The sequence below is a fragment of the Panthera leo genome, chromosome F2 (assembly GCF_018350215.1).
Source record: "Panthera leo isolate Ple1 chromosome F2, P.leo_Ple1_pat1.1, whole genome shotgun sequence".
NCBI classification, from domain to species: Eukaryota; Metazoa; Chordata; class Mammalia; order Carnivora; family Felidae; genus Panthera; species Panthera leo.
The window spans coordinates 15,430,542-15,442,833 of NC_056695.1; the positions used below are offsets into that span (position 1 = coordinate 15,430,542).

At 42.5% G+C, this 12,292-nt stretch overlaps 1 protein-coding gene across 1 annotated transcript; it reads left to right on the forward strand.

Annotated features, from left to right (window-relative positions):
• The first annotated feature begins 333 nt into the window (after nucleotides 1–333).
• BHLHE22 (basic helix-loop-helix family member e22) lies at nucleotides 334–1,482 on the forward strand. Its single transcript, XM_042924418.1, has one exon. It carries the CDS (start codon nucleotides 334–336, stop codon nucleotides 1,480–1,482), a length of 1,149 nt encoding a protein of 382 aa, XP_042780352.1.
• Nucleotides 1,483–12,292: the final 10,810 nt, after the last annotated feature.

Genomic DNA, 12,292 nt, shown 5'->3' on the forward strand with positions numbered 1-12,292 from the left:
GGCGGCGCGGGGCTGGGCTCAGAGCGGCGGCGGCAGCGGCGGCGGCTCCACTCCCTCCGCGCCCACCCTCCCACCATGCGGGGCCGCGGCCCATGGTGAGCCCCAGCAGCCAGCACCATCGGCTGGAGACGAAGAAGAAGAAGAAGAGGAGGCGGAGAGCGCGGGGGAAGGCGAAAAAGAAAAAGAAGGGGAGAGGGCTGCCAGCAGCACCGGGACCGACGCGCGCACCAGCCCAGGAGCCCGGCTCGGGCGCGTCTGCGGCGCCGCCTGACTCCCCAGCCGAGGCGGCGGCGGCCGGCGCGGCGGGCCGGGGCTGTGCGCCGGCGCCGGACCATGGAGCGCGGGCTGCACCTCGGCGCAGCCGCCTCGGGCGAAGACGACCTCTTTCTGCACAAGAGCCTGAGCGCCTCCACCGCAAAGCGCTTGGAGGCGGCTTTCCGCTCCACGCCCCCGGGCATGGACCTGTCCCTGGCGCCGCCGCCCCGGGAGCGCCCGGCGTCGTCCTCCTCCTCGCCCCTGGGCTGCTTCGAGCCGGCTGACCCCGAGGGGGCAGGGCTGCTGCTGCCACCGCCTGGGGGAGGCGGCGGCGGCGCGGGAGGTGGCGGCGGCGGCGGCGGCGGCGGCGGCGGCGGCGGGGTGGGCGTCCCCGGGCTGCTCGTGGGCTCTGCCGGCGTTGGGGGCGACCCTAGCCTGAGCAGTCTGCCGGCTGGGGCCGCCCTGTGCCTCAAATACGGCGAGAGTGCGAGCCGCGGCTCGGTGGCCGAGAGCAGCGGCGGCGAGCAGAGCCCCGACGACGACAGCGACGGCCGCTGCGAGCTGGTGCTGCGGGCCGGAGGCGCCGACCCGCGGGCCTCCCCGGGCGCGGGAGGCGGCGGCGCCAAGGCGGCCGAGGGCTGCTCCAACGCCCACCTCCACGGCGGCGCCAGCGCCCCCTCGGGGGGCCCCGGCGGCGGCGGCGGCGGCGGCAGCGGCGGGGGTAGCAGCGGCAGTGGCGGCGGCGGCGGCGGCGGCGGCGGCAGCGGCGGCAGCAGCAGCAGCAAGAAATCCAAAGAGCAAAAGGCGCTGCGGCTCAACATCAACGCCCGGGAGCGCCGGCGGATGCACGACCTGAACGACGCGCTGGACGAGCTGCGCGCGGTCATCCCCTACGCGCACAGCCCCTCGGTGCGGAAGCTCTCCAAGATCGCCACGCTGCTGCTCGCCAAGAACTACATCCTCATGCAGGCGCAGGCCCTGGAGGAGATGCGGCGCCTCGTCGCCTACCTCAACCAGGGCCAGGCCATCTCGGCCGCCTCGCTGCCCAGCTCCGCGGCGGCGGCGGCGGCCGCCGCTGCCCTGCACCCGGCGCTCGGCGCCTACGAGCAGGCTGCCGGCTACCCGTTCAGCGCCGGGCTGCCCCCGGCCGCCTCCTGTCCGGAGAAGTGCGCCCTGTTTAACAGCGTCTCCTCCAGCCTCTGCAAACAGTGCACGGAGAAGCCTTAAACACACCCCCGGAAAACACTAGACCGACCCCAAAGCTAGAGGAAAGTGAAAAGCTGCCCCCCACCCCTTTTACTTTGGTCCTCTCGTAGTTGTGAAACACTTGCAAACAAAACAGAGGCGAAAACTGAGAAGTATCAGAGACAAACGGGACTTTTAGCCTCGACATCCCCAGAATCTCGGTCTTTGGGGTGGGGAGGGAGGGAGGAGGGAGGTGGAGTTGGGATGAAGTATGGATGTTTTTTTTTTCTCAGAAAAGTGGCAACTTTGGTGGCAGCCTAGACCGCAAGGAAGCTTAAAATATAAGTTGGGAAGTAGTCGCTTGGTTATTAAGCGTGGAGAGTATTTATTAAATGGCAAAATACTAATCCTACTAATAATTGTGAATTTGGCTAGTGCTGAGGGGCAGAGGAGGAGTCCGGGGTTGGGTGGCTTGTGGGATGAATATTCATTCAGACAAATCAGAAAGGGCACTTGAAAATAAATTTTGATTCTGAGCCAGGAGAAAAACTTGAAATGTAGACTTATTTAAGTGGGGGAAGAAAACCAGAAAGAGACACATTGCTATGAAAGACTTGTATTTTTTATTGTCTCTGAACTTTAATCCTGTGAAAATGCTCAAAAGTTTTGGCAAGAGTGATATAAAAAAAAAAAAAAAAACTGACTGTGGCTGAAAGAATTGCATTTAAAAATATTTATGTGCACCTTGTTACTTTTCACTCTGCAATGATGTATTAACAATTCATGGTATTTATTTGTTATTCTTCAATGACCCTTCCACATCAACAATATTTATCATGTGTTAAGGTCATGGGTCTTTTGTGCAGATTTTTTTTAATGCCTCTAAAATTCTGTTTTATAGATTAACTTATACTGTGTGCCAAGTGTTTAAAAGGTTTATTTGCCAACAAGTATGAAGAGACATATTGATGTATCTGAGCTGCTTAGGTTTATCAAAGGTCACCTGGATATTTTCAGTTGCATCATCCCTGTATTTAAATTGAGCTTTAATAAATTGCTTCAGTCCAAAAATTACAGGAAGGTGTATTCTTAATTGATGAATGAATTGATCTCTTTTTTTGAAAGGGGACTCCTTTGCATTCTAAAAGGGAAGGACATCACAGCAATAGATCCTATAAGTAAGAACATGCTAAGCAAATATTTTTCCAGGCTGTGCTGTGCATTTTTAAAAGGTCTAATTTAATTGCTTTTAATATATATGTACATATATAAGTTATTTTAACTGTGGAGAATTATTTAAGTTAAAAGACTGGTTTGATTTGCCTATGGTGTGAAATCCTTTGTTATTTTTCTAAAAAAAAAAATAAAATTTAAAAAGAAATAAAATAAAACTAAGGAAGAGCAAGAAGCTATTTACCCAAAGTGAGCTTTCAGTTTTAGTTTGCATGGCTGTTTGCCTGCCTTTCTATCCTATGAAAATCAAGAAAACCTTTTTTAAAAATGGAGTCCTGCTATTTTCCACTCCTTGCAGATAATACAAATTCAGCTTGTCAGGTTGGACGGCGAGTTGGGAGCTATGATGGATTTACTGGCGGGTTTTGGATGTGTAAAGAATGATATATATATCAAATAGGTCAATCAGACTATGACAGCTATGTACGACCATTTGTATGTGTATCTATGTCAGAAAGAATCTTTATTAAAATATTTTGATCAAACATTTTATTATGCTGTGCTTTGTGGAAGGAGCAGTCACCTCTCTTCTGTGTTACTTTGCTTGAAAGGTAACAAAAAAGAAAGGAGTTTCAGAGAAGGTGGAACTAGGGTTTGGGCAGGGATACCCACTTAGGAGTAGCCCCACTTCACTTGTTTACTTGTCTGTAGGATGATGGCTAGGCCTGGTCATGGGAGGAGAGAGCAGTGGGGTCACTGGTGAGACCCAGAGGAGATCCAGAGCTCCTATCTGCTGGCATGAACTTTGAAGGCCATGCTGCCTCTGGAGCTCTTCCCACTTGTATGGCACTGTTAACCATGCCAAGGCCCATCAAAGAGGGTAAAGTTTCTTAAAGAATTTAATCAAAATTTCTATCTCCAACTGCCTGAAAGCCCAGGAAAAGAGATGGATTTGGATTCTCTGAGAATGGATTTTGTTGTGGCTTTCCACTTGTTTTTCTTTTGTAACAGGAAAATCAACCAGGCTTAATTATAAGTGTAAACAATGCCCATAGAGATTTTCAAAACTTACTAGTGTTGCTTGTTAATGAGATTTTTAGGGACTATATTGGGATCGGGTTGAGAATTGATTCTTTTAAAGAATGTCTGTGTAGGCTTGTATTTGGATCTTAATAATGTCCTCAAGTGTAGAAGGCTTGATTTTTGCTGTGGTGGAGGTTATGGAGATGGTGGTGGTGGTGATGGGTTGTTAGAGTGTTTCCTCTGTAGGCAGTAGGCTACATGCATTTTTGTCTGCATAGCCTCTGCTCATAATGATATCCCTAAATGACATCAAACTTAGTGGGGGGTGAGGGAGGATATTTTCTGCTCCACTTGCCATCAAAAAAGATTAATCAGAACCTGTAACTTTTCAGAAAACATAACAGCAAAAGGCCTTGAAGCTGGAGCCCTCCCAGTCAGGGAGTGGGGGTAGAGGGAGGGAACAGACCAGGGCAGCCCCCAGGCAGGAAGAGACCGTCTCTCAGCATTTACCAGACAAAGCCTGGGTGCGTCTAATTATGATTATTAAAACAATTTCCATGACGATGTCTAATATTATGTTAATTTGAAAACAACTGTGTATGAAAACTGTCGACTATAATACCTAAATTCATTTAATGAAACACATCGTTAAGGCAATTAAACCTCCTGGATGTGATTAAGAAACATAATTACGACACTGTTCTGCGCCATAATTGGGTGTCTTTAATCAAGGGGTAAAGTGATCAGCAACACAGCCATTAGTTTGTATTGTTCTGGCCCTGCTGTCCATCATTCTGATTAGGAATTAACCACAGCCACCATCAGTAGGTTTTTTTTCTTTTTGCATATTAACATTATAGGACATACATTTGCTGCAAGATTTACTGCTTGATATTTCTCATTATTAAGAAGGCCTCCTTGAAATACTCTGTAACCTCTGTGTTGTTTAGCTATTATTAGAAATTGTACAAAAAACAAATCTTGAACTTCAGGAGAAAAAGAAATGCTCATACTTCTTTTATTCTTTGATCACTCATTCAATCTGCAGTCTTACTCTTGGAAGAGACTTGAAACGGATGGGGAAAGGAGAGGATGTTGAGGATAAGTTGAAATGTCAGACGAATATGTACAATTATTAAAAATGGCGAGGTTAATAATATTTATTTTCATGTTGGTAATTACAGACAAATCAATTCTCTTTCCAAATCCAGGAGTTGGCCAGCGTTTGGTTCTAGGAGTAAAGGCAGGACACCTGAAAGGACCAGGAGAGGGGTTTCCCGTGATTTCTTAGGTGGCTCTCCAGATGGCCTGAAACTTTTCAGTTTCTTCAGCAGCAACTTTCCAAGAAGGAAACTGATTGCCGGAGGAGCAATTCTTCTCCATCCCGGCAACCAGCACCCCCCCCCCAACCCCCGCCCCCGGGGGCTGCTTCCTTTCTGAGGTTTGAGTCCTGAACTGCGCGGCCCAGTCTGGAAAGTTGGCCCACACGCTTGTGGGCCGCAGATGTATTTCCAGTATGTACCATCCACGTCGGGACCGAGTGGCTGAGCACCAGGGGCATCAGTGTGGTCTTGGGGAAGTGTTCTCTGGCCGGAGCAGACAGGCTGGCCCCTGAGGCTGTGGCTCACCAGACGGCCAGAGCACCTCGCCCGCCTCTGAGCCTCCTCCACCCGAACCGCGCCTTAGGTAGGGCGCTTCTTCAGAGAAACCCCGCAGCATGGATCCTGCTACTTGTTTGTTAGAGCACAGACAGTAGGCAAATGAGGTTGAGCGAGGACCCTGGGTCCCACTTGGCTTTCTATTCCACCGGTTTCCTTCTCTAATTTCTAATTTCAATTGTCTTCTCTAAATTCTAATTCCTACTTAATCTCTTCTCCAGCTTGACACTAGGCACCTACAGAAGCGTCGGGGTTATTCGTGGGCTCCTACAGGACCAGCAAATGATCATCTTCGAAGAGCTTGCTAGTACCCCTCCTTCCCCTCCCCGTCTTGTGTGTGTGTGTGTGTGAGTGTGTGTGCGTGTGCGCGCGCGCGCATTCTGTGCTGCCTTCTCCACTCTCCGCAGCTGGGCATCCCCCCAAGATCCTGTGTTGAGCTTAAATTCTACTCCCTCCTATCCCACCCACCACCCATCCTTACTGTCTACAGCTCACCCAGGAGAGCCCAGGCTCACAGGTTTCCCTTCTCCACGAACTCTGGGACCCGGACGCTGGAACCGAACCTTTCCACGCGCCCTAGACCCTGAGATTGCCCCAGCATGAGTGGCATTGACTTTCCAATATAATGACTTATGAAAGATATAATCATGTGTTAAATTGAATCCTCCGTTTAACTGTTAATGGTGTGCTCTGGGCACATTTACGTATTAGATGCTATGGTAACTAATTACCACTAGGAAAAAGGATAATACACTTCCCAGACTTTGAAAAATAATGATGAGAGTTCACTTCCCGGCTCGCAGCACACTGTGGCGGCTCTGCCGCGTGGAGCGACAGAGCGAGAGGAGACCCGAAAGTGTGCTCATAGAAGGCAGGAGGTAATGAATCCTGGTCAGGCGAGGCTCCTTAGCAAAACCTTTAATGAAACTGTGATTCAGTTGGGCAAGTGGTGGTAGGGGGAGGTTACCAAGTGCACAACAGTGCCTCCAAACAAAATTAAATTGCTCAACGTAAACATCGGAAACATAAATAAGTTTTCTTTTAATTAAAATGCAGGTCCGATTAAATTATCCTCGTGCCAAGCAACTTTACATCAATTAACAGTTTTTTGTTGTGTGGGCAAAATAAATGAGCCCCGCTCCTGCGCGCTCCGCGTTGGCACTCACAACTCGGATGCTCCCGGCTTTGCCAATGTGGTGCAGGTTGATTTCAATTTGGCCTTTTAAATCAGACATTGGGCACGGTAGATGGAAGGAGGGGAGCGGGGGGAAAACAGGAGACAATAACTTAAGTTTAAGAGCAAAAACAACTCTCAGGGTAAGAGCCCTTTTCTTCCTGCTGGATCTCTGGCTCTTCTGATGTGTGGTTACTAGAACCAGGATACTGTAGTTTGTGCTGCATAACCAGGTGTCTGTTTCACCCCAAGCCAGGGCAAATGTTTGTACTGGGGACCCTGGAGGGCAGAAGAAGGGGGGGAGGGGGGAGAGTCAGTTTTCCAGGCAGCCCAAGGTTGTAGACCGAAAGTCCACAATACACGTGCCCACCGCGCCGCTCTGCTCGCGCTGCGCCCTGGGAGGGACTCTATGTCCGCAGCCGCAGGGCACCCCTTCTCCCAGTGTTCCCCATGGACTGGGTCCCCAGCCCCTCCCGATCCCTCAAAAACAACCAACCAGCCTCCAAGTTTCTTGGCACAAAAAGCGAAGTTCAGGGTTCTGCCTCAAACTCTTTTTTCAGAGTTGGCACTTGGATCCAGTTGTCCCCTGTGTCCCCTGGCAGGTGGGTTCACGGGCAGATCCCAGACTTCTCAGGAACACCCCACAGCCTTGCTAACCCCAGGAATTCTGTGGAAGCGCCCCAGTTTTAAACCTCAAAGAGCTCTTTGCTCCCTAGCAAGGCAGGGGAAACTCTTTGCTCGCTGTTTCTGAGGTTTAATTTGGGTTAAATTCTACCACTTTTTACTCGTCTGAACAGGATCCAGGAGATTTCTGGATAATTGCAAAATTATCAAGTACCCCTGAATGCGTGTGGATGTGTATGTGTGTGACTTTTCTTTCTTTTCCTTCCCCTATGTTCTCTAATTCGAGCAATATAGAAATACAGATTAGAAACTTTAAGAGAAATGACTGGGCTGGGAAGGTTACATTGCAAAGGGGAAAGAGGATTTTGCAGTTTCCAACCCCCGCCCCAACCATATATAATAAAATAGACAAGCCTATCTTACAAGTAAGTCACCAGGATGCTTCGATAGGGAGTTACCTTTAATTATGCACCCTGTGATATCATTCTCCTTTCCGGCTTGAGAAAGAGTTAATTCTTTCCCAAAGACCATAGTTGCCCTTGTCTTCTCAACCTGATTCAGAGATGCAATAAAATATGAAGCAAATTTATGATCTGTTTCAAGCATTTTATTGCTGTATTTTTAAATTCATATATGCACATATAAGAACTATGATCTGTGAATAATTTGAAATGCTATAGTAGAATGATACATTTTAGATAAAACATAACCATATCTTTATATAATTGTCTCAGATTAAAATAAAAAAGAAAAATAGATTTCTAATGTGGACCAAACTGAAAAACTAATGACAGCCATAAACTGCTAACCAACCATAAATTAACATCTTCATCAAATGCTAAAATGGTATCAGTGGTTATATAAAGCAATTATTATTTCTCCTTATAAGTTTTAGAATAAAGTTCAGGGATATTTAAAGGATCCATTATTTACAAATGCTTCACAATCTTAAAGATTTCACATTTTATTAGGAGGATGGTTGCAACTCAAATCTGCTGTGTTAATAGAGATGTTTAGAGATGAGAATTTAGATTTAAACATAAAAATGCTTCATGGCCTAAGCTCATTTTATGCATTTATTCTGCTCTGGCAATTACTGAAGAACTTGGTATAAGGATTTCTTTGTTAAATATCCTCACCTACTCTTTGAGAAGAGAAGACAAATAATACCTTATTATAATGGGAGACACCTGGATTATATACCTAACGGTTAAAACATTAAATCATGCACTGTCTGTTCAAGTAAGTACAGCTACCTTTGCCATGTACAGTTTCTCTGCAGAGCTATGGTCACAATCCTGGTGTCAGGCTGAGCCATGAGACATCCACGAAAGGAAATGATTTTCCAAACCAGGCCTCCACAGAAACATACAGCGCCTGGAGGGAGAAAGGAAATCTATCTATTGAATGCTCCACATATCAGGAAGCAGGGTCAGGGAGTAACTTACTTTAATTTTCTTTTGGAGAAGCATCAGGCGTATAGATCTTTGAAGTGTACATTTTTTAAGAAAGCGAAATTAAGTAAAATCTAGAATTATTGAAGTAAGATCTTTTTAAAATTTAGAAAAAATGGTGTTTTATGAAAACCATACTTAATTGGACAATAGAGGATCTGTTCACAATACATACTCAAATTCTCTCTGCCACTCTGTTATTTATAGCAGGTTGTCCTAGAGGGTAGTTATTATGGATAAACATCTCCAAAGTTCAAGGATTAACTAAGGTCTCCAACTGGCTAAGTGTTGGGACCACTCTTTAGTTTAACATTTTGCAAACATTGTTTAGTCTGAGGACTTTCTTCTGTAGAAATGAATACTATTTTACAGATTTCGTGTAAATCTAAAATTAATTCAAAATAAAAACTTAAAAAATGGATACCTAACTTGAAAACACAGAGACAGTACTTTCTGTAGACTTCGAGACTCATTAAAAAAATTCAAAACTGATTTAAAATACTTAAAAAAATTCCATTTAACAAAACAAAGACATTTGTAAAACTTTAATATACTGGACAGTTCTTAGAAGTTGTGAAATAAAAGTATATTTCATTTAAACACTAAACATAAAAGATGAAAGAATTTACTAAAAATCTGGGGTATTTATCACGTAATAATGACATAAGTTCTTAGAAATAAATGTTATATGGAGTAAATGTTCTCTTGTAAACAAATGAAAATCTTAAATTAACACATGCTTTATATTGAGGAGTGACTCATGGATGAATCATTAGATATTAGTACCTTTACCTATTATTTATTATTAGATTATAGTTCTCTTTACCTCTAGTTTCTTCTATAAGCACCAAATGTTGTAAGGGAAATAAAATGCTTCATGAGTGTATCACTAAACACTTACTTCCTGTATATTTAGCAATATATCCTACTTTTCCTCAAATAATTGACAACAAACTATATCAAACCCAGTTAAAATTATCCAGCAGGTTACACTGACTATTTTTTCTATCCAGCTATATCCTGAATAGAAAATGTATATTATTATTCACATGGTCATGGCTGCTTCCAGACAGTTAAAAAAATAAAATTTTTATTTACTTGATAAATGGTTTTTATAGTAAAATTGAAATCATAGATAATTATTTCATAGACTGCCCATTTAATGACATAATTTATCTTAATTTTTAAACAATACTGAACTGACTAGTTCAAATACACAGGAACACCTTTAGAGCTAAGGCAAGTTCCTGTAAAAACGTTAATGACTCACAGGAGTGTTTCTTAGAGAAGTCAAGTGTCCAGGAAAAAGCTGTATGTATAGTTACTGAAGGAGCCACATTTCATCTTCAACACCATCCCATATTACTTGCTTTATCTACAATTTGGATTTCAGCTTTATGAATAAATAGAACACTGGCCAAGTATTATTCATCTTCATTCATGATCTGTGTTAAGCGACCTTCAGAAGACAAAGACCTTGTCTAATGGGATCTCTTTTCTATTTTTTGTTGTTCTTTTACATCTCTCCACAGAATGACTACAATTATTCAGAGCTAGAGACTAGCAAGGTCAGCCTGGTTAAAATAAACTTATTAAAAAACGTATTAGTCCCTGATATTTCTTGGGTCTGTTTTTATTATTTCCCACATAAACAGCTAAGTTAAAATATTTGAAAAATACTCTGAATATAACAATGAATGCACTTTTAGGAAGAGTATCAGAAAATAACAATGTGTGTGTGTGTGTGTGTGTGTGTGTGTATGTGTGTGTGTGTGTGTTTGGGGTGGGGGAAGACAAGAATGTGAGGATATTCAGACAGCAAAAGTATTTTCCAAATAACTCGCTATTTGCAACCAAATCTTCTGTCACCCAACATGCTCCTAGTAGGGAAATAAGGAGACACAGTAATTCATCTGTGTTTTAAAAGTTAATTTATTGAATTATTGTTGTAAATAAAAGTAGAATTACAAAGCATTTGCATTTCTAATCTAATGCCTTTTTAAGATTTACTTCCTCATAAATCCACATATATACCATTTTAAAATCAAAAGATATTAAACGAACAATTCAGAACAACAGTTTTTTTATAACATACAGCACTTCCCTTTGACTAAAAAATATTGTTAAACATAAGCATTGCCAAATTATCTCCTTTTTAAAATTGTGCAGTAGTTTTTTTCACAAATTAAATTCATCTTACTCAAGAAAGTATTATAAACAAAATAAAGGCTTCAGCTAAAAAGTCCAAACATCAATGATCACTGATTTAGATTAACACTATGAAGCAAAGTAAGTAATAATTGCGTTAGAGAAATAGTAGAGAGTTTTATGTGATTACTCATTATAATTTAAAATAATGCTACAGGGAATGTAATCTTGGCTTGCTAACTTTTTCTTAATTGAGTATGTGAATATGAATACCTAATAATGCAGTTCAAGTAAATAATAGTTTGCAATATGGGTGAATTTAATAGGTTAAGAACAGTGCATATTCTAAAGGCATAGAGTTCTTATTTTATCATTATTGACATTATTTTATACTAAGATCAAAACTTAAATAATTTTTGTGCTTTGATCTTTGAAATTGGTTTTAAGGTTCCACTGTTAAATTAGAAGTCATTTACAGGAAGTGTTACCCAAATTATTTTTTTTGTGAGAAAATAAACAGAAGTAATCATGCAGATTTTGAGTATAGAAACTCTTTTACCTTAGACTTGTGACCCCAAACTTAATGATAAAATGGAGAAAATATAATTAAGTGTTCCAGGAAAGCCAGAACAAGGCAGACAGATGTCCCCACATGGGTTGCTTAGCAGTGTGCCTTATTTTAGTAGTAAATAGCTTTTTTTCTTAATATCTTCAGAGCATTAAGTTTTTGCCAACTGAATGCTTCGTTACTGTTAGCCAATGATATATAAAACAATATTATTATTCATTTCCTTTAATTTGAAACTAAGGGAGGGGCTGTAAAAATGAAAAAAAAAAAAGAGTTCTTATGATATATAAAATATAGTTTGTAAAAAGATTCTGGAGCCTCAATGACTGTGTTTGGTTTGCTATTTTTATCATATAATCACAATACCTGATGTATATGTTTTATTGTGCATAATTATGCACATGGTAATTTCTCATTACAGAACACGACTCTGGAATGACTGATGGAAGGTTAGTTAGAACTAGTGGTAAATCAGAATTTTAGAACCTTTTTAAAGAGATGAATTTATTACTTCCAACGACACTTATAATAAATTGGTTGTGTGTGTGGTTTTCCCTAATAAATTGTGTGTTCTTGAAGAAGGGTAATCCAGTGCACAGCCTCATGTCTAGAATAGAGGCAATGCTCAATAAATGTTTGACTGAATAATGAACTATATGATGACTAAAAAAATATTCCCTTTAACAAATACATAAGAACAGTTTTTAAAAGGTGCAACCTTGTTAAAGTACCTCCTTACAACTTTATGTTCGCATATTGCATTACACTTTTCAAAATAAATTCACACGTCTCATTATGTTTAATCCTCATCATGAACCCTCATTTCAAAAAGGCCTTATTATTTTTTTATTTTGCAATTAAGGAACCGAAGCAATGAGAAGCAAAATGACTGGTCGATGATAACAAACTAGTCATATCACAGCTAGAATCCATGTCTTTTAGCTTATTTCTACATGACATTTTTTTTTCCGATTCATAAACACTCTTTAATTCCTACATGTAAGCCTGTGACATGATTCTGGTTTGGTTC

What these genes read in the sequence shown, in the direction of transcription:
- BHLHE22 (XM_042924418.1), top strand. Translation starts at nt 334, where the DNA reads ATGGAGCGCGGGCTGCACCTCGGCGCAGCCGCCTCGGGCGAAGACGAC.